We start from the raw sequence: 23,663 nt of genomic DNA, 5'->3' as shown, positions 1-23,663 counted from the left end.
CTCTTGATATTCTTTGCTGAAAAGCATATCTAGATATGCTCAGTAGCTGCTGATTGGTTGCTGCACAGAAGCCTCATGTGATTGGCTCACCCATGTGCATTGCTTTTTCTTCATATAAGGATATATAAAAAAAATGAAGCAAAATAAATAATAGAAGTAAATTGTAATGTTGTTTTAATTTGTATGTTCTATCTGAATCATGAAAGAAAGATTTTGGGTTTAGTGGCCCTTTAAGCCAACAAGCGGAAATTAATGCATTAAAATTATTTGTGCATGAAAAACATAAAACACGTTGACACCAAGAAACTTTGGTTTTAAAGTCTAATGTTTATAACGAGATATAAAATTGTCTCTTGCACCAAATGATTTATTTATTTATCACAAATAATATAGACCAGTAGACATTTTATTCACCTTTTTTTTTTTTTACCAGATTATTCTTTAATCATAAATTAAAGATTAGAAAAGTAAGATTTGATTCTTCCCTGTACACATTCAAGTTTTCATACTGTTAATGATCTATCAAAGCTGCTGATTGAAAAATAGATGTACATCTCTATATAGATCAGACTTTGGTTCAGGTGACAGATGAACCCAGCACCGTTACCAATTTCACGCATCTGAAATGATGTGGGCCAAGCTTAAAAGATGAGGATTTCACACCATCAGACGTACTGCTGCTTCTTTGACGTAGCTGCCTTACTAGCCAAGTCTTTTGCTTTTTCTTTTGCGGCCAGCGCAGTCTCTTTTGCTTTTTCTGTTGCTTCTTTTGCAGTTTCCACCAGAGTTCTAGCAGGTGCCTCACCTAAAGAAACATTTTACATGGCACTGAAAAGCACATTTTATATAGGGCCACTACATATAGCCTAGTAGACACTTAAATATATTGTATATTTATTATTTATTAGTGAACAGGCAGGAATAATTTAAAACTGGTTATTGTTCGTACATACTGGTTTTTTTTAAAAAAAAGTGTGATATTGTATATGTACCTTGCATTCTGGCCAAGATAAAGTCAAAGCCCTTCATTGCCTTGGTCACATTACTTTTAAATCGAGCTAATCCAAACTCCTGGAAAGAGAGAGAAAAAAAAAATCACGATTTTATATATTTCTAGGCTATGTAGGAGTAATGTTTCAATGGCATACCTTGCTCTTAAAGGGACAGTAAACCCCTTGTGATAAAAAAATATCTTTCTGTTGTCTTGCTATAGAATAAACATTCACCAATTCTAAACATTTTAAAATCAATTTAACATTAAGATTGCAGCATTTGTTTCTGAATAGCCAAACTCCACCCATCATTTGGAAGAGACAATCCAGGCTTTAGTCAGCAGACAACAATGCTAGCCATGGTCATATTGCTAGTAGATAGTAAAAGGTTTTGCAGCCGTTATCTGTTAAAGCCAATTAGGGAAAGCTATGTAGCAGTGTTGACTGTAAGTCTACACAGTGCTTTACCAGGTCTGGGATTTAAAGAAGCCTCAAAATAACTAAATATTTCATATTAAAATATCAAGGGTTACTGTCCCTTTTCGTCAGACCTAGTTTGCCTAGTAAATATTGTATGTTGCATTGAGCATTCCCTCCTATAAGGATCTAAATCACCTCTTGTATATTTGTTTATCTCTGACCAATCCAGGATCATAACTCTTGAAAACCCTGAGTGTATTCATGTTATATGCTTCTATGTGGCCAATATCAAACAGATTTAAATGAGCTTAAGAATAAATCATGCATCAGATAATAGGTAAGTGTTTTAAAGTATCCGGTATACAAGGCAGCCTCTCCCCGAAGTGGTGAAAAAACTAAATTTATAAGAATTAAATTAATGCAAAAAAAGCATAACAAATAGTGAAAAGTACATTGTATATATTTTTGTGACTATCAGCTAAGGGTAAAACTTACACAATACGCCATTAGGAGTATACCAAATAGGGCTGCCACCTCAGCCATGTTTTCCTGGATACTTGAGTTACACATGCTGCAGGGTGCACAGAGAGGAACATGAATAGTGATGTCCAGAGGTGCAATGCATTTTGCCCTCTGCCCACCCTGCAACATGTGTAACTCATAAGGGTCCAGGAAAACATGACCATGGTGGCAACCCTAATACCAAAGTACAAGCTACCTAACAGCACAGCATATAGTCTGGATTTCCCTCACATTAGCAATCATTATTTTTCTATTTTAAGGAGAACGGATTACTAATGGTAGGATTGGATAGGGGCTACATTACATTATACTCAGTTATGATAAACACCTTAAAATAAAAATTAGATCAGTGGCGGATCCGTGTGTGTGTGTGTGTGTGCGCGCGTGTGTGTAGGGCAAGAACAGAACTGATTTCATTGTGAATCAGTTTACAGGGAAATGTAGTAAAATTAGTCCAGTGATGGAGTGACAATGCAGTAAGAAAGGAAGGGCCGTCTCTAGTGCCCATTGCCAGTGGAGTTATTAAAAGGGAAAGTTTACTCAAAAATATTCTCCGCTTTAATTTGTTCCCAATGATCCACTTTACCTGCTGGAGTGTATTAAATTATTTACAAGTATTTCCATTACCCTTATATTGGCATTTGAAATAGATTTAGCCTGTGGTATCCCCATCCATCCTGAAAGTTTTTGGCCCCAAAGCCAAGCTGTGTTAAGACAGCCAGTAGATGAAATTACACTCCCAATGGGTTATAGAAGAGATAAGGTAATACAATCCGAATTTTCCATTGTTCTCTCCAAGTACTGGTGATTGGTTTATGGACAGATATAAGATAAAGAAGAAGCAGTTATATGTACACAATGTGATAAAGTAATGAGATCTGATTATACCTACAAGCTCAACCCATTTTTATTAGTTAGTGGCTTCAAAACACAAAATCAGCTAATTCATATGCACAAATAAGCCTTAAAAAAGCAAATCTCATACATTTTATACTCTGCAGCTGGTAAAAAAGAGTAATTAGAAACCATGAAGGGAAAACTATTTTATATACTGTCCCTTTAAGGGGGGCTGACTGGGTTGGAGCACTAAATGTCTGTGGAAAAGCCCTAGTATCAAGAGCAGCCTGCATGTGCAGTATCAGATACAGGGGACATGTGCACAGCCATCATTGCCCTGTCCAGGTCCTGGCTATCCTGTGCATTATGTTCCCACTTCTGAATAAACAGAGTCAGCATAATTCCCGAGTATACCACCTGAGAAGTAAACCGGCCACTTCACATCTCCAGCATGGCCAGCTCAGAGGAGATGAGACAGATCTAGCTCCTGGAGCGCTTAGCGAGCAAGGTAAGAGGTTGTGCCGAGAAGCCATCACTTGTACAGTGACAAATGACAGTGCACCCTGCACACAGCATGTCTGTCAGCTCAGCAGTACTGGTGCAATGTTTCACATTATCAGGCAGATATTGAAACTTGTGCATTTTCATATGTAGCATTTATCTACATAAAAGCCTTGCTTACTAGTAGGATGTTGATATTCAATACAGTATTCCTAGTTTCCTTCATATTATGTCTAAAACATTATTATTGCTCCAAGTATGAATAATGCAAGTGTGCCTGTAGTAAAAGAAAACCTGGACATTCTCCCCTCCTGCTCATTACTGATGTGATCATTGTTTTTACAGAAGTCACTTCACTTGTCACCACTTGTCTCTCTCTCGGCTGTAAACCGATACCGAAATTTTTTTTTTTTTGCATAATTAGAGCCAATAAAAAAGCCCACACTTATTGAAAGTAACCCTAAAATGGCAATAATATCTTAAAACAATAATATGCTACACAATAATTTTACGAAAAAAAAAAAAAAGGCAAAAAATAATGCAATTTTCGGCAAAAATGTTTCTGGGACCAAAATTTTGGTGCATCCCTACTTAAAAACAATATTAAATATCAATATACTGTATTATTCTTCATTTGGTTTATGTAACAGAATCATATTTAACAGTTTTTTTTTTACAATTATCCAAATAAAGTATAGTCCTAGAAAAGTCATATGCAGAACAGTAAGTCCAGTAATGAACTTAAACAGCAGCTCTAGGACAGCATCAAATTTGAAACATGCTACACAATTTTACAGAAAATAACAGCCAAAACACCCGAAAAACAAGAGTAAAAAATCACACACACACACTGGCCTTCGGTTTACGATTCAATTTGCGCCGTTTCAGAATAACAACCTTTTTTTTTACAGTCAAGTGACTGCTATTAAAAAGCATTGAGAAACAGTGCATTGATTAAAATAGCCAGTAGTGGAGCTGTCGCTTGTGTTGCACCAAAGATATGCAAGCCAAGCACACAAGCAGGCTGAAATTAATCAGTGTAGCTAGCTAAACCTGAGCTATCGAGCCGCTTTCAAAGGAACCATATCTTCCTGTCTATAATTAAGTCTAGATTGGAATGCATAGAAAGAACTGTTGCAAAAAAATGCAAGTAAAGTCTGTGTTGTGTGATTTTTTTTTTATTAGGTTTATAATGCTGTTTTAGCAAATGTTTTTGTTCATTTAACTTAGTTTTATTATATATTCTGTGTTGTGTGATTATTTAATAATATTTATAATGCTGTTTAGCATTTAAAGTCTTCATTTCAAAGCTTTAAAAATAACGTATTAGGTGTTACTTATGACAATGTTGAGGGGGGCCTGGAACCTAACTCCCTCACTTCCCATTGACTTACATTATAAACTGGGTTTCAATTTACAACCATTCCTTCTGGAACCTAACCCTGGCGTAAACTGAGGGCTACCTTAGGGAGAATTACAAAAACAGACAATACAACACACAAAGTCCAGTACTCACTCACAAGCTCTCAGCTAGGATTGACGTGGTACCTGGGCTTGTCCCATTTGGCCAAATGTGGTAACTAACTCTTCCAGTTTTGCTTTAATCCTAGCTGAGAGCTTGTGAGTGAGTACTGGACTTTATGTGTGTTGTATTGTCTGTTTTTGTAATTCTCCCTAAGGACTTGCACCCTGGCTGGCCCGGGGTTAACTGCCTGTGACTCAGTAAATAGTAGAGCTCTAAGTGAGTGTGCATTAGCAACCAAAGCTGAGCCTGTTAACGAGTCATAGGATGTGTACCCGGTCCAGTCTGGATGTGCATTTCTTTCTCCTGATTTTGCTTATGCCCAGGGTGATTACATAAGTCTGTGAACCCTGACCTATTCCCAGTTTGTTTGATTATTAGCTTGCATTTGTGTGCATGGCTGCAGTTGTGTGGCTGTATTAGGGACTCAGGTATGTGGAAGAGACCTTGACGTGGTACCTGGGCTTGTCCCATTTGGCCAAATGTAACTAACTCTTCCAGTTTTGCTTTTAATCCTAGCTGAGAGCTTGTGAGTACTGGACTTTATGTGTGCGCATGTATGTGTGCGTGTATGTATATATATATATATATATATATATATATATATATATATAATATATATAATATATATATATATATATATATAATACACATACACACACACATACACACATATACATACATATTTCTTTCATGTAATTAGCAAGAGTCCATGAGCTAGTGACGTATGGGATATACATTCCTACCAGGAGGGGCAAAGTTTCCCAAACCTCAAAATGCCTATAAATACACCCTCACCACACCCACAAATCAGTTTTACAAACTTTGCCTCCTATGGGGTTGGTGAAGTAAGTTTGTGCTAGATTCTACGTTGATATGCGCTCCGCAGCAGGTTGGAGCCCGGTTTTCCTCTCAGCGTGCAGTGAATGTCAGAGGGATGTGAGGAGAGTATTGCCTATTTGAATGCAGTGATCTCCTTCTACGGGGTCTATTTCATAGGTTCTCTGTTATCGGTCGTAGAGATTCATCTCTTACCTCCCTTTTCAGATCGACGATATACTCTTATATATACCATTTCCTCTACCGATTCTCGTTTCAGTACTGGTTTGGCTTTCTACTACGTGTAGATGAGTGTCCTGGGGTAAGTAAGTCTTATTTCTGTAACACTCTAAGCTATGGTTGGGCACTTTTGTATAAAGTTCTAAATATATGTATTCAAACATTTATTTGCCTTGACTCAGGATGTTCAACGTTCCTTATTTCAGACTGTCAGTTTCATATTTGGGATAATGCATATGAATAAATCATTTTTTCTTACCTTAAAAATTTGACTTTTTCCCTGTGGGCTGTTAGGCTCGCGGGTGCTGAAAATGCTTCATTTTATTGCGTCATTCTTGGCGCAGACTTTTTTGGCGCAAAATTTTTTTTCTGTTTCCGGCGTCATACGTGTCGCCGGAAGTTGCGTCATTTTTTTGACGGTTTTTTGCGCCAAAGGTGTCGGCGTTCCGGATGTGGCGTCATTTTGGCGCCAAAAGCATTTAGGCGCCAAATAATGTGGGCGTCTTTTTTGGCGCTAAAAAAATATGGGCGTCACTTTTGTCTCCACATTATTTAAGTCTCATTATTTTGTGCTTCTGGTTGCTAGAAGCTTGTTCTATGGTATTTTTTTCCCCATTCCTGAAACTGTCATTTAAGGAATTTGATCAATTTTGTTTTATATGTTGTTTTTTTCTATTACATATTGCAAGATGTCCCACGTTGAAGCTGAGTCAGAAGATACTTCTGGAAAATCCCTGCCTGGTGCTGGAGCTACCAAAGCTAAGTGTATCTGCTGTAAACTTTTGGTATCTGTTCCTCCAGCTTTGTTTGTAATGTTTGTCATGACAAACTTGCTAATGCAGATAATATTTCCTTTAGTACTGTTACATTACCTGTTGCTGTTCCATCAACATCTAATGTTCAGAGTGTTCCTGATAACATAAGAGATTTTGTTTCTAAATCCATTAAGAAGGCTATGTCTGTTATTCCTCCTTCTAGTAAACGTAAAAAGTCTTTTAAAACTTCTCATTTTTCAGATGAATTTTTAAATGAACATCATCATTCTGATACTGATATTGGTTCTTCTGATTCAGAGGATTCTGTCTCAGAGGTTGATGCTGATAAATCTTCATATTTATTTAAAATGGAATTTATTCGTTCTTTACTTAAAGAAGTCCTAATTGCATTAGAAATTGAGGATTCTAGTCCTCTTGATACTAAATCTAAACGTTTAGATAAGGTTTTTAAATCTCCTGTAGTTATTCCAGAAGTTTTTCCTGTCCCTGGTGCTATTTCTGAAGTAATTTCCAGGGAATGGAATAATTTGGGTAATTCTTTTACTCCTTCTAAACATTTTAAGCAATTATATCCTGTGCCATCTGACAGATTAGAATTTTGGGACAAAATCCCTAAGGTTGATGGGGCTGTCTCTACTCTTGCTAATAATTTTATTTGTGATGCCATCTTTGATATCATTAGAGTTGATGTCAGGTATATGTCTCTAGCTATTTTAGCTAGAAGAGCTTTATGGCTTAAAACTTGGAATGCTGATATGTCTTCTAAGTCTACTCTGCTTTCCCTTTCTTTCCAGGGTAATAAATTATTTGGTTCTCAGTTGGATTCTATTATCTCAACTGTTACTGGAGGGAAAGGAACTTTTTTACCACAGGATAAAAAATCTAAAGGTACATTTTGGTCTAATAATCGTTTTAGTTCCTTTCGTCACAACAAGGAACAAAAGCCTGATCCTTCATCCTCAGGAGCGGTATCAGTTTGGAAACCATCTCCAGTCTGGAATAAATCCAAGCCTTTCAGAAAACCAAAGCCAGCTCCCAAGTCCACATGAAGGTGCGGCCCTCATTCCAGCTCAGCTGGTAGGGGGCAGATTACGTTTTTTCAAAGAAATTTGGTTCAATTCCGTTCACAATCTCTGGATTAAGAACATTGTTTCAAAAGGGTACAGAATTGGCTTCAAGATAAGGCCTCCTGCAAAGAGATTTTTTCTTTCCTGTGTCCCAGTAAACCCAGCGAAGGCTCAAGCATTTCTGAAATGTGTTTCAGATCTAGAGTTGGCTGGATAATTATACCAGTTCCAGTTCTGGAACAGGGGCTGTGGTTTTATTCAAATCTCTTCATTGTACCAAAGAAGGAGAATTCCTTCAGACCAGTTCTGGATCTAAAAATATTGAATCGTTATGTAAGGATACCAACATCCAAAATGGTAACTGTAAGGACTATCCTGCCTTTTGTTCAGCAAGAGCATTATATGTCCACAATAGATTTACAGGATGCATATCTGCATATTCCGATTCATCCAGATCACTACCAGTTTCTGAGATTCTCTTTCCTAGACAAGCATTACCAGTTTGTGGCTCTACCGTTTGGCCTAGCTACAGCCCCAAGAATTTTTTCAAAGGTTCTTGGTGCCCTTCTGTCTGTAATCAGAGAACAGGGTATTGTGGTATTTCCTTATTTGGACGATATCTTGGTACTTGCTCAGTCTTCACATTTAGCAGAATCTCATACGAATCGACTTGTGTTGTTTCTTCAAGATCATGGTTGGAGGATCAATTTACCAAAAAGTTCATTGATTCCTCAGACAAGGGTAACCTTTTTAGGTTTTCAGATAGATTCAGTGTCCATGACTGTCTTCGACAGACAAGAGACGTCTAAAGTTGATATCAGCTTGTCGAAACCTTCAGTCACAATCATTCCCTTCGGTAGCTTTATGCATGGAAATTCTAGGTCTTATGACTGCAGCATCGGACGCGATCCCCTTTGCTCGTTTTCACATGCGACCTCTTCAGCTCTGTATGCTGAACCAGTGGTGCAGGGATTACACAAAGATATCTCAATTAATATCTTTAACACCGATTGTACGACACTCTCTGATGTGGGTGGACAGATCACAATCGTTTAGTTTAGGGGGCTTCTTTTGTTCTTCCGACCTGGACTGTAATTTCAACAGATGCAAGTCTGACAGGTTGGGGAGCTGTTTGGAGGTCTCTGACAGCACAAGGGGTTTGGGAATCTCAGGAGGTGAGATTACGATCAATATTTTCAGAGCTCTTCAGTCATGGCCTCTTCTAAAAAGAGAAGCGTTCATTTGTTTTCAGACAGACAATGTCACAACTGTGGCATACATCAATCATTAAGGAGGGACTCACAGTCCTCTGGCTATGAAGGAAGTATCTCGAATTCTGGTATGGGCGGAATCCAGCTCCTGTCTAGTTTCTGCGGTTCATATCCCAGGTATAGACAATTGGGAAGCGGATTATCTCAGCCGCCAAACGTTACATCCGGGCGAATGGTCTCTTCACCCAGAGGTATTTCTTCAGATTGTTCAAATGTGGGGACTTCCAGAAATAGATCTGATGGCGTCTCATCTAAACAAGAAACTTCCCAGGTATCTGTCCAGATCCAGGGATCCTCAAGCGGAAGCAGTGGATGCATTGTCACTTCCTTGGAAGTATCATCCTGCCTATATCTTTCCGCCTCTAGTTCTTCTTCCAAGAGTAATCTCCAAGATTCTGAAGGAATGCTCGTTTGTTCTGCTGGTAGCTCCAGCATGGCCTCACAGGTTTTGGTATGCGGATCTTGTCCGGATGGCCTCTTGCCAACCGTGGACTCTTCCGTTAAGACCAGACCTTTTGTCGCAAGGTCCTTTTTTCCATCAGGATCTCAAATCCTTAAATTTAAAGGTATGGAGATTGAACGCTTGATTCTTAGTCAAAGAGGTTTCTCTGACTCTGTGATTAATACTATGTTACAGGCTCGTAAATCTGTATCTAGGGAGATATATTATAGAGTCTGGAAGACTTATATTTCTTGGTGTCTTTCTCATCATTTTTCCTGGCATTCTTTTAGAATTCCGAGAATTTTACAATTTCTTCAGGATGGTTTGGATAAAGGTTTGTCTGCAAGTTCCTTGAAAGGACAAATCTCTGCTCTTTCTGTTCTTTTTCACAGAAAGATTGCTAATCTTCCTGATATTCATTGTTTTGTACAAGCTTTGGTTCGTATAAAACCTGTCATTAAGTCATTTTCATTTTTTAAGTCAGTTTTGTTCCTTTTGGCTATCTCTTCTGCCAGACGAGTTTCAGAATTATCTGCTCTTTCTTGTGAGTCTCCTTTTCTGATTTTTCATCAGGATAAGGCGGTGTTGCGAACTTCTTTTAAATTTTTACCTAAGGTTGTGAATTCTAACAACATTAGTAGAGAAATTGTGGTTCCTTCATTGTGTCCTAATCCTAAGAATTCTAAGGAGAGATCATTGCATTCTTTGGATGTTGTTAGAGCTTTGAAATATTATGTTGAAGCTACTAAGAATTTCCGAAAGACTTCTAAGTCTATTTGTTATCTTTTCCGGTTCTAGGAAAGGTCAGAAGGCCTCTGCCATTTCTTTGGCATCTTGGTTGAAATCTTTAATTCATCATGCTTATGTCGAGTTGGGTAAAACTCCGCCTCAAAGGATTACAGCTCATTCTACTAGGTCAGTTTCTACTTCCTGGGCGTTTAGGAATGAAGCTTCGGTTGATCAGATTTGCAAAGCAGCAACTTGGTCTTCTTTGCATACTTTTACTAAATTCTACCATTTTGATGCGTTTTTTCTTCTGAAGCTGTTTTTGGTAGAAAAGTACTTCAGGCAGCTGTTTCAGTTTGAATCTTCTGCTTATAATTTAAACTTTATTTTGGGTGTGGATTATTTTTCAGCGGAATTGGCTGTCTTTATTTTATCCCTCCCTCTCTAGTGACTCTTGCGTGGAAAGATCCACATATTGGGTAGTCATTATCCCATACGTCACTAGCTCATGGACTCTTGCTAATTACATGAAAGAAAACATAATTTATGTAAGAACTTACCTGATAAATTCATTTCTTTCATATTAGCAAGAGTCCATGAGGCCCACCCTTTTTTGTGGTGGTTAGGATTTTTTTGTATAAAGCACAATTATTCCAATTCCTTATTTTTTATGCTTTCGCACTTTTTTCTTATCACCCCATTTCTTGGCTATTCGTTAAACTGATTTGTGGGTGTGGAGGGTGTATTTATAGGCATTTTGAGGTTTGGGAAACTTTGCCCCTCCTGGTAGGAATGTATATCCCATACGTCACTAGCTCATGGACTCTTGCTAATATGAAAGAAATGAATTTATCAGGTAAGTTCTTACATAAATTATGTTATATATACACATATATATATATATATATATATATATATATATATATATATATATATATATATATATATATACACACACACACACATATATATATATAATATATATATATACATACACACATATATACACACATATATACACACACACACATATATATATATTATATACACACACATATATATATACACACACACATATATATATATATATATATACACATATACATATTTTATATATATATATATATAAAAAACTGGAAAGCTGTTTAAAATTAGATGAACTATCTGAATAAAGAAAGTTTAAACATTTTGAGTTTACTGTCACTTTAAGAAAAAAAAATTCTGCTCAGTGGTGCTAAGGGACATACAAAAACCTTGTAGAGCTAGATATGGCACGCGGCTGCAGTATGGGCAGCAATCAATGAAATACAGGAAAAAACGCAGGGGTAAGAGAGGCTTTTGGGTGTTTGCCTGAAGCTTTTAATGCTGATAAATCATTTTATTATTAATACTGCATTTATTGATACCGAGCATGTATAAAAAAAATTCAGTTTAGCCACCAAAAATATTTGGTCTAAAAACTGATTACTTTTATCTTCTTTGTTTACATCAATTAAAAAAAAAAAAAAAAGGGACATTAAACTGAAGTGCACAATTACAAAAGAATTTCAACCTATTCCAGCAGCTCTTTACAATAGTTATAATAGCTTATAGGTACCAGATACTGAAGCTCCTCCTCTTCATACTGGGCGCCGCCATTCTCACAGTCTGTGACAGAAGCAGTTTGCATTTACATATCAATGAGGTTGTCAACCTTTTGATAACTGAATAATGTGCTTCAGATTAGGGCGACGATACAAAGCAGGAGCTGTACATTTTTGCTGTTGCTGCATATATTATTGTTGAGTGCTTTGTTAAATGTATTTTGTGTATCTGTAAAAATGTAAATCTCAAATGGTGTATCATGCACAGTAACTCCAAGAAAATTATACAGCTGTAAAAAAGTGGCCAGTATTACTGATCCGTGAGTGTGCACAGCTTCTGCCACTGACTGAGAATACTTGAGCTCCAAGATGGCGGTGCCCAGTATGAAGAAGCGGAGCTTCAGTATGTGACAACTTTAAGATATTAAAACAGGAAAGAGCTTCAGAAACCGGATGAAATGCAACAATATAGTTAGTGAGTAGTTACTATTATTTTGTAGTTGTGCACAGCAGTTCAATGTCCATTTAAACCTAATTTCACATTCCCAATACCCTCTGTGTTCCACTGCCTTTATGTTTGGTTCTAAAATTATTATATTTTTCCCTGGTGTAATTTGCTCTCTTTACCTGAATTGGTCTGGTAAAGCCAAACATCTTTGATGACACCCATGCTTCTCGTCTAATTTGAGTCCAGCCAGCGTTCTCAGTATTTTCACAGTATAGACAACGCTCCTCCACGGTCTGAAGACAGAAAGAGTAACCATAAGATATGACAGACATGACAGCTTACAGTACAGTCTAAGTGATTTACTGGCTTTTACAAAAATAACCACAGAATTTTGGGCTTTTTAACCAGTCAACACAGTAGATTTGCATAATCAACAAATGCAAGATAACAAGACGATGCAATAGCACTTAGTCTGAACTTCAAATGAGTAGTAGATTTTGTTTCCTACAATTTTAAAAGTTATGTCTTTCTCTTGTTAAATGTATCCAGTCCACAGATCATCCATTACTTATGGGATATTCCCCTTCCAACAGGAAGTTGCAAGAGGATCACCCACAGCAGAGCTGCTATATAGCTCCTCCCCTAACTGCCATATCCAGTCATTCTCTTGCAACCCTCAACAAAGATGGAGATCGTAAGAGGAGAGTGGTGTTTATACTTAGGTTATTTCTTCAATCAAAAGTTTGTTATTTTTAAATGGTACCGGAGTGTGTAGTTTATCTCAGGCAGTATTTAGAAGAAGAATCTGCCTGCATTTTCTATGATCTTAGCAGAAGTAACTAAGATCCATGGCTGTTCTCACATATTCTGAGGAGTGAGGTAACTTCAGAGAGGGAATGGCGTGCAGGTTTTCCAACAATAAGGTATGTGCAGTTAATATTTTCTAGGGATGGAATTTGCTAGAAAATGCTGCTTATGCCGGATTAATGTAAGTAAAGCCTTAAATGCAGTGATAGCTACTGGTATCAGGCTTATTAATAGAGATGCATACTCTTATAAAAATGTAATATAAAACGTTTGCTGGCATGTTAATCGTTTTTATATATGTTTGGTGACAAAACTTATTGGGGCCTAGTTTTTTTTCCACATGGCTGGTTTGATTTCTGCCTAGAGACAGTTTCCTGAAGCTTTCCACTGTTGCAATATGAGTGGGAAGGGCCTATTTTAGTGCTTTTCTGTGCAGATAAAAATACTGACAGAGACATCAGCTTCTTCCTGCATGATCCAGGACATCTCTGAAGGGCTCAAAAGGCTTTAAAGTCGTGTTTGAGGAGGGTAACAATCACAGTAGACTGTGGCAGTTGTTGTGACTGTGTTTAAAAAACGTTTTTGTCATTTATTATTCTGTTTTTGTTATTAAGGGGTTAATCATCCATTTGCAAGTGGGTGCAATGCTCTGCTGACTTGTTACATACACTGTAAAAATTTTGTTAGTGTAACTGCCTTTTTTCACTGTTATTTCAAATTTTGTCAATTTGTTTCTCTTAAAGGCACAGTAACATTTTTTACATTGCTTGTTAACTTGCTTTAAAGTGTTTTCCAAGCTTGCTAGTCTCATTGCTAGTCTGTACAAAACATGTCTGAAACAGAGGATACTTGTTCATTATGTTTAAAAGCCATGGTGGAGCCCTATAGGAGAATGTGTACTAAATGTATTGATTTCACCTTAAACAGTAAAGATCAGTCTTTATCTATAAAAGAATTGTCACCAGAGGGGTCTGTCGAGGGGAAGTTATGCCGACTAACTCTCCCCACGTGTCGGACCCTTCGCCTCCCGCTCAAGGGACGCACGCTAATATGGCGCCACGTACATCAGGGACGCCCATAGCGATTACTTTGCAGGACATGGCTGCAATCATGAATAATACCCTGTCAGAGGTATTATCCAGATTGCCTGAATTGAGAGGCAAGCGCGATAGCTCTGGGGTTAGACGAGATACAGAGCGCGTAGATGCTGTAAGAGCCATGTCTGATACTGCGTCACAGTATGCAGAACCTGAGGACGGAGAGCTTCAGTCTGTGGGTGACGTCTCTGATACGGGGAGACCCGATTCAGAGATTTCTAATTTTAAATTTAAGCTTGAGAACCTCTGTGTATTGCTTGGGGAGGTATTAGCTGCTCTGAATGACTGACACAATTGCAGTGCCAGAGAAATTGTGTAGGCTGGATAAATACTATGCAGTGCCGGTGAGTACTGATGTTTTTCCAATACCTAAAAGGCTTACAGAAATTATTAGTAAGGAGTGGGATAGGCCCGTGTGCCCTTTTCCCACCTCCTATATTTAGAAAAATGTTTCCAATAGATGCCACTACACGGGACTTATGGCAGACTGTCCCTAAGGTGGAGGGAGCAGTTTCTACTTTAGCAAAGCGTACCACTATCCCGGTTGAGGACAGTTGTGCTTTTTCAGATCCAATGGATAAAAAATTAGAGGGTTACCTTAAGAAAATGTTTATTCAAAAAGGTTTTATTTTACAGCCCCTTGCATGCATTGCGCCTGTCACTGCTGCGCGGCATTCTGGTTTGAAGCCCTGGAAGAGGCCATCCATACAGCTCCATTGACTGAAATTGACAAGCTTAGAACACTTAAGCTAGCTAGCTCATTTGTTTCTGATGCCATTGTTCATTTGACTAAACTAACGGCTAAGAATTCCGGATTCGCCATCCAGGCGCGTAGGGCGCTATGGCTCAAATCCTGGTCAGCTGATGTGACTTCAAAGTCTAAATTACTCAACATTCCTTTCAAGGGGCAGACCTTATTCAGCCTGGTTTGAAAGAAATTATTGCTGACATTACTGGAGGTAAGGGTCATACCCTTCCTTAGGACAGGGCCAAATCAAAGGCCAAACAGTCTAATTTTCGTGCCTTTCAAAATTCAAAGGCAGGTGCAGCATCAACTTCCTCCGTTTCAAGACAAGAGGGAACTTTTGCTCAATCTAAGCAGGCCTGGAAACCTAACCAGTCCTGGAACAAAGGCAAGCAGGCCAGAAAGCCTGCTGCTGCCTTTAAGACAGCATGAAGGAACGGCCCCCTATCCGGCGACGGATCTAGTAGGGGGCAGACTTTTTCTCTTCGCCCAAGCGTGGGCAAGAGATGTTCAGGATCCCTGGGCGTTGGAGATCATATCTCAGGGATATCTTCTGGACTTCAAAGCTTCCCCTCCACAAGGGAGATTTCATCTTTCAAGGTTATCTGCAAATCAGATAAAGAAAGAGGCATTCCTACGCTGTGTGCAAGACCTCCTAGTAATGGGAGTGATCCATCCAGTTCCGCGGACGGAACAAGGACAGGGTTTTTATTCAAATCTGTTTGTGGTTCCCAAAAAAAAGAGGGAACCTTCAGACCAATTTTGGATCTAAAGATCTTAAATTCCTCAGAGTTCCATCTTTCAAAATGGAAACTATTCGGACCATCCTACCCATGATCCAAGAGGGTCAGTACATGACCACAGTGGACTTAAAGGATGCCTACCTTCACATACCGATTCACAAAGATCATCATCGGTTCCTAAGGTTTGCCTTTCTAGACAGGCATTACCAATTTGTAGCTCTTCACTTCGGGTTGGCTACAGCCCCGAGAATCTTTACGAAGGTTCTGGGCTCACTTCTGGCGGTTCTAAGACCGCGAGGCATAGCGGTGGCTCCGTATCTAGACGACATCCTGATACAGGCGTCAAGCTTTCAAATTGCCAAGTCTCATACAGAGATAGTTCTGGCATTTCTGAGATTGCACGGGTGGAAAGTGAACGAGGAAAAGAGTTCTCTATCCCCACTCACAAGAGTCTCCTTCTTAGGGACTCTTATAGATTCTGTAGAGATGAAAATTTACCTGACGGAGTCCAGGTTATCAAAGCTTCTAAAAGCTTGCCGTATTCTTCATTCCATTCCGCGCCCTTTGGTGGCTCAGTGTATGGAGGTGATCGGCTTAATGGTAGCGGCAATGGACATAGTGCCATTTGCACGCCTACATCTCAGACCGCTGCAATTATGCATGCTAAGTCAGTGGAATGGGGATTACACAGATTTGTCCCCTCTGCTAAATCTGGATCAAGAGACCAGAGATTCTCTTCTCTGGTGGTTGTCTCTGGTCCACCTGTCCGAGGTGTCAGAGTATTATGATGAATATTACATATGTGTACATATATATATATATATATATATATATATACATACATACATACATACATACATACACACACACATGTATATTTTATACACTGTATATGTTAGATGAGACCTCAGGATTAATTGAACATGAGTTTGTTGAACACAGCTTCTAATACACGTCTATCAGGATTGACGATCAGCAGAGCCTTTTGAAGCACGACCCCTGTAGTGTAAAACACACAAACATTTCTTTTCTAAAGGAAATAGCTCAGTGACCCTATTCATTTGACTATATATGCAGATTTTTATAACTTCAGAACATTTGGTGAGGTGAGAAAAGAATGTGTTCAAGGACCTCTTTGGAATTTGACACGTGTGATACAACAGTTCTATCTCACTGAATCTCTATTTGAAGACGTACTGCAAAACCCCATCTTGGGGGAAGGTGACACAAATAAAATTAAATACATTTTGCAAGGGGAACAATGCCAGTTTTCCATGTATGTTTAGAATGATTCATGATATATATATTGAAATTAAGCACATTGTATTAAATAGATAATTGCTGCAGGGGATATTTCTATAGGAAATAAATTCAGATATTCATAGAAATGATATATATGTTTTGAAAACATAAAAGATCTTACTTAGCCTCTGTGTTTTTAAGAATATAAATAAATACTTATGGACCATAGACATATGAATGCTTGGATGATCTCTAATAATTATTTCTATTTTTATTGCAGACAACCATTGATCATGAGCATCAATCTATGCACTTAGAAAGAGACGGAATGCCTGCATGAAATGAATTAAGTCATATCATATAAACGTGCAAATAAATGTTTATAAAGTTTCACATACATCTTTTAAAATATAGTGAGATATATATTTGATGTGATATGACTATGAAATATAAATTATTTTAATATAATGCTAGATGTATTTGATGTTTCATATCAAAATGATCAGAAAATTCATTAAGATATAACTTATCCAAAACAAATATTGTGAATAGTTGTTGCAGTAAATTATGATAAAATGAATAACCATTTAATAGAAATACTGATTTAAGTTGATTCAAATGTTGCTATGTATGTTTGTAATGATGCCACCCAGTGTTGCCATGAGAGAACTACAGCCAGAAAGCTTTTTGGCTGTTGGAAATGGGATATTCAGATTATCCAATAGAGGGACAAGGTTTCGAAGGGCTACCCATATTTCACACCTATGATTAGACTAATAAGTTGTATGCAGAAGGAAAGAGACACACTGGCTGCAAAGTTTTGTAACTGACTGAAACTGTTTTGCGTGGGACACAGTCAAACTATAAAAACAAAGTGGGCCATACTCTCCTATTCCATTGCAATTACACATATTTTATATGAGGTGTGAAAAATCTTGAAGTTGGATCTCATTTTGGTAACGTATATATATATATATATATATATATATATATATATATATATATATATATATATATATATATATATATATATATATATATATATATATATATATATATATATATATATATAGATAAGAAAAGGGCTGCTAATTACCTGTGATATTTTAAAGTCACTGCAGTTTAAAGATACAGTTTTCTGGGTTTTGTAAGATAAGTCATATGCATAGCCTTTACAGTTAATAGATTTAAAGAGCAGATTATACTTTTAAATCTGTATCTGATTTGCTAGGTAAATCATCTGTGCAAGTTCTGATATTGTAAGTTAATTCTGTATTAGGATAAATTGCAGTTAAATAGCAGAATATATATATATATAATATTATCCTATTGTTGAAAGAGCACAGTTTAGAATTGTATTGCTTGGATGTTAAAGGTTTTTAGTCCCATTGTGTTAAATAAATAAGGCTGAATTGTGAAGGTATATTTTTCTGGGTTTTGTAAGAAGGATAGCATATTTTAAGAGTTGGGTTTAACGCATATAAATTTTGTGTCATATTCTAATATTGCAAATATATTTCAAAAATGTTCATGGATATTAACTAAATAAAAGAGTTCAGGTATTTATATTAATTGTATGGTCTAGTAGATGCATGGTTGATTAGGGTTTCAATTTTAAAGGAAAATTATTTTAAGATTGTGTTTATAACCCTGCCATAAACTTATATATTATTTGGATAGCACTACTAAGATTTTCATAAATATACTGACAGAGGGTATGACCTTTCGCAGGCCAGATTGGACAATTGTAATAACAGATGCCAGCCTTCTAGGTTGGGGTGCAGTCTGGAACTCCCTGAAGGCACAGGGATCGTGGACTCAGGAGGAGAAACTCCTTCCGATAAATATTCTGGAGTTAAGAGCAATATTCAATGCTCTTCTGGCTTGGCCTCAGTTAGAAACACTGAGGTTCATCAGATTTCAGTCGGACAATAACACGACTGTGGCTTACATCAACCATCAAGGGGGAACCAGAGTTCCCTAGCGATGTTAGAAGTCTCAAAAATAATTCGCTGGGCAGAGATTCACTCTTGCCACCTGTCAGCAATCCATATCCCAGGCGTAGAGAACTGGGAGGCGGATTTTCTAAGTCGTCAGACTTTTCACCCGGGGGAGTGGGAACTCTATCCGGAGGGGTTTGCTCAATTGATTCATCGTTGGGGCAAACCAGAGTTGGATCTCATGGCGTCGCTGATAGATGCTCTAGCAGCGCCTTGGTTCTTCAACCTGGCTTATGTGTTTCCACCGTTTCCTCTGCTCCCTCGACTGATTGCCAAAATCAAACAGGAGAGAGCATCAGTGATTCTAATAGCGCCTGCGTGGCCACGCAGGACCTGGTATGCAGACCTAGTGGACATGTCATCCTTTCCACCATGGACTCTGCCTGTAAGTCAGGACCTTCTAATACAAGGTCCTTTCAATCATCCAAATCTAATTTCTCTGAGACTGACTGCATGGAGATTGAACGCTTGATTCTATCAAAACGTGGCTTCTCCAAGTCAGTCATTGATACCTTAATACAGGCACGAAAGCCTGTTACCAGGAAAATCTATCACAAGATATGGCGTACATATCTTTACTGGTGTGAATCCAAGAATTACTCATGGAGTAAGGTTAGGATTCCTAAGATATTGTCCTTTCTCCAAGAGGGTTTGGACAAAGGATTATCAGCTAGTTCCTTAAAGGGACAGATTTCTGCTCTGTCTATTCTTTTGCACAAGCGTCTGGCAGAGGTTCCAGACGTTCAGGCATTTTGTCAGGCTTTGGTTAGAATTAAGCCTGTGTTTAAACCTGTTGCTCCCCCATGGAGCTTAAACTTGGTTCTTAAAGTTCTTCAAGGAGTTCCGTTTGAACCCCTTCATTCCATTGATATTAAGCTTTTATTTTGGAAAGTTCTGTTTTTGATGGCTATTTCCTCGGCTCGGAGAGTCTCTGAGCTATCTGCCTTACAATGTGATTCTCCTTATCTGATTTTTCATGCTGATAAGGTAGTTCTGCATACCAAACCTGGGTTTTTACATAAGGTGGTTTCTAACAAGAATATCAATCAAGAGATTGTTGTTCCATCATTGTGTCCTAATCCTTCTTCAAAGAAGGAACGTCTTTTACATAATCTGGACATAGTCCATGCCTTGAAGTTTTACTTACAAGCTACTAAAGATTTTCGTCAAACATCTTCCCTGTTTGTCGTTTATTCTGGACAGAGGAGAGGTCAAAAAGCTTCGGCAACCTGTCTTTTCCTTTTGGCTTCGGAGTATTATACGCCTAGCCTATGAGACTGCTGGACAGCAGCCCTCTGAAAGAATTACAGCCCATTCTACTAGAGCTGTGGCTTCCACCTGGGCCTTTAAAAGTGAGGCCTCTGTTGAACAGATTTGCAAGGCCACGACTTGGTCTTCGCTTCACACTTTTTCAAAATTTTACAAATTTTAAACTTTTGCTTCTTCGGAGGCTGTTTTTGGGAGAAAGGTTCTTCAGGCAGTGGTTCCTTCCGCTTAATCCCTGCCTTGTCCCTCCCATCATCCGTGTACTTTAGCTTTGGTATTGGTATCCCATAAGTAATGGATGATCCGTGGACTGGATACACTTAACAAGAGAAAACATAATTTATGCTTACCTGATAAATTTATTTCTCTTGTAGTGTATCCAGTCCACGGCCCGCCCTGTCATTCTAAGGCAGGTCTAAATTTTAATTAAACTACAGTCACCACTGCACCCTATGGTTTCTCCTTTCTCTGTTTGTTTCGGTCGAATGACTGGATATGGCAGTTAGGGGAGAGCTATATAGCATCTGCTGTGGGTGATCCTCTTGCAACTTCCTGTTGGGAAGGAGAATATCCCACAAGGAATGGATGAACTGTGGACTGGATACACTACAAGAGAAATAAATTTATCAGGTAAGCATAAATTATGTTTTTTCCACTCCCCCTGTACCATGTGACATCCATCAGCCAATCACAAATGCATACACGTACCATGTGACAGCCATCCACAAATGGATACACACTTATTCTTGCACATGCTCAGTAGGAGCTGGTGACTCAAAAAGTTTAACTATAAAAATACTGTGCACATTTTGTTAATGGAAGTAAATTGTAAAGTTGTTTAAAATGGCATGCTCTATCTGAAAAATGAAAGTTTAATTTTGATTGAGTGTCCCTTTAAGTGTACTGTAATTTTTTTATTTTTTTTATTTTAGATGTAGACAAACCTATACAAATAGCTGATCAGTAACATTCCCTGTATTTGCACAGTTCTGTTAAAAAATATTTAAACTACACAAATAAAAAGCGTCAACAGCCAAGGCTCATGGGATTACTCAAAATTAAATATGGTTGTTTGTTTACTCACATCATTATAATATGAAAAGACTGCTGGGCAGCAGTTAGAGAAAGCAAGGATTTTACTACTTATAAAACCTGCCTTTTAATAACCAGGGTTTAAAAGACGTGTTGTCACACTCATGTGGCTTGCGTCAGTACAGCAGGAGTATGCACTGTGTGACTTAAAGGATCTAATTTAACCTTTTTTTTGAGCACATGTTCTCAAAGGAGAATGGGAACAGAGTGGGATAATTTTACAGTCAAACCTGCCCAACTTTAGGTGCACTTTTGAATGATAAATAGGAGCATTATTTCTCATGCGCATTTTAAAGGGCAAATATAGGAGAATATAAATTGTAAATGAGCCCCAACAACTGTGCGTCAGGAGCTTCATGAAACGGGTTTCCATTGCCAAGCAGCTGTACTCAGGCATCTCACCAACATACGCAATACCAATAGTCTTGTCTGGAGTGGTTTAAAGCACACCGCCAACTGGACTCTTGGCTGTAATTCATGGGACTGAGCTTTTTAGAGGCAATGAGCCACTGTTGTGATTTATAATTTTATATAAACAAAACTTGGGAGCTGTCCTTAAATGCCTGAGTATATTTTCTCATTGGGATGAAAAAATATGTTTATCTTGTTATTGTTATAATCAATTGAAACAGCTTTAACAAGTTTAAATATATGCCTGAATTTGTTTAAATTTACTGTAACTTTTAATGGAAACCTCTCAAACTGTTTCAACAAAAGTATTGAAACGGCCAGTGCAACTTCAAAACCCTTAATATATGTTGTACTAACCATCATTGTGGTGTGGTTTATATTCCATGTAAATGAAGTCAGAGTTCTGTTAATAGGATCCACAATAGAATCTTCTAAGATATAAACAGCATGGGCCACATTAGCAGGAAAAAAGCGTTCTGCCCACCGTGGGAGCCGATTTGTCTTGGTCAAAAGTTTCCTGGTTAACAGTTTATGGTCAGAGGTCACCTCACGGTACAGAATGTCTTCAGACAAAACATGTTTGCTGCATTCAGAAAGAGAAAAATAGAGTATAGTATAGTTACTGCCTATTTATTGAACCACATAATAGACAGAAGAGGGAAACACCACACCAACACGACATGTATTCTTTATGTTATACCTTCCCATAAGGTTACATTATTACTTTATGTTGGAAATAGAGAGCATTGTAAAACTGACTGCTTGTTCTGTGCACATAAAATGAATTATGGTGCAGTCCATATTGTTAAGACATTATACTATGCAAAATAGCATGCAAGCTTTCTTCTAAATACTTACCCAACAAAATGATTTAAAGGACACTTGAACCCTTTTTTTCTTTTCGTGATTCAGATAGAGCAACTTTTCTAATTTACTCGTTCTCTTGCTATCTTATTTGAAAAAGAAGGCATCTAAGCTAAGGAGCCAGACAAGTTTTTGGTTCAGACACTGGACATGCACTTGTTTATTGGTGGGTGAATTTATCCACCAAACAACAAGACAACCCAGACTGTTTACCAAAAATGGGCAGGCATCTAAACTTTACATTCTTGCTTTTCAAATAAAGATACCAAGTGAATGAAAAAAAAAATTGATCATATGAGCAAATTAGAAAATTGTTTAATATTGCATGCTCTATCTGAATCACAAAAGAAAAAAATTTGGTTCAGTGTCTCTAAGAAAGGAATTATTCATTTATTAGTTATTACAAAATAAAAATGAACCTCTCTAGCCACATCGTCACTGTGCACAAAACCTACTCCTGATGTGGAGTAAACTGTAAACATGCACAGACTCGGTGGCTCGATGTGTCTATGGGCCTGAAGATCTAAAGCTCTCTGCTCTGGCAAAATGATCTAATAAGTCTTGTCAAAATGGTGAGACTCTTTTAAAGAATTTAAAAACTGCAAACTTTAGCTTGAGAGTGGTTTATATAGCTATATCAGGGTCCTAGATATGAAGTACAGGCACCTACATTAAAGTTGAATGCTCAAAAAAAAAAAAAATCCCCTTGACTTTGCTCCGATGGCGGCGATGTTTTTAAATCTATCAAGCCCCTAAGAGAGCACAACCTGTTAACGCCAATTACATGTTAAAGTGAATGTAAACTTTCACGAATGAGTGCAGGTTTATTAAAATACTATTAAAAACAGGGGCACTTTATTTCATAGAAGGTTTACATTTCACCGGTTTTGTTAAAAAAAACAAACAAACAAACACAAACAAAAACAAACAAAAACAAAAAAAAACAAAAAAAAAAAAAACTTACCTTTTCTTCTTGCAAGCCAGAGCAGCAATTCCCCCGCCTGCCGCTCGTCTCTTCTTACGTCAGCAATTGACAAATACGGTTTCCACAATCACGGTTTCCCGCCCAGAGCAAACATTGCCTAAGGCCACGCTGTGATTGGAGGATGCCGGATTCTTAATTTCTGACATATGAAGAGACGCGCAGGCCGGGGGGGAATTGCTGCTCCGCTTGCAAGAAGAAAAGGTAAGTATTTTACAAAACCGGTGAAATGTAAACTTTCATTAATA

The 23,663-nt window shown here is 37.9% G+C and overlaps 1 protein-coding gene across 1 annotated transcript; it reads right to left on the bottom strand.

Moving 5' to 3' along the window:
- Positions 1 to 307: 307 nt before the first annotated feature.
- Positions 308 to 22,251, bottom strand: PRELID1 (PRELI domain containing 1). Its single transcript, XM_053719267.1, has 5 exons — positions 22,241 to 22,251; positions 21,927 to 22,152; positions 12,346 to 12,459; positions 993 to 1,071; positions 308 to 805 (listed from the first exon to the last, which is right to left on the bottom strand). Exons 1-5 carry the CDS (start codon positions 22,249 to 22,251, stop codon positions 666 to 668), a joined length of 570 nt encoding a protein of 189 aa, XP_053575242.1. The 3' UTR covers positions 308 to 665.
- Between the last annotated feature and the right edge of the window lie 1,412 nt (positions 22,252 to 23,663).

This window comes from Bombina bombina, chromosome 6 (assembly GCF_027579735.1).
Source record: "Bombina bombina isolate aBomBom1 chromosome 6, aBomBom1.pri, whole genome shotgun sequence".
Lineage (NCBI taxonomy): Eukaryota > Metazoa > Chordata > Amphibia > Anura > Bombinatoridae > Bombina > Bombina bombina.
This window is presented reverse-complemented; position numbering and strand designations above follow the sequence as displayed.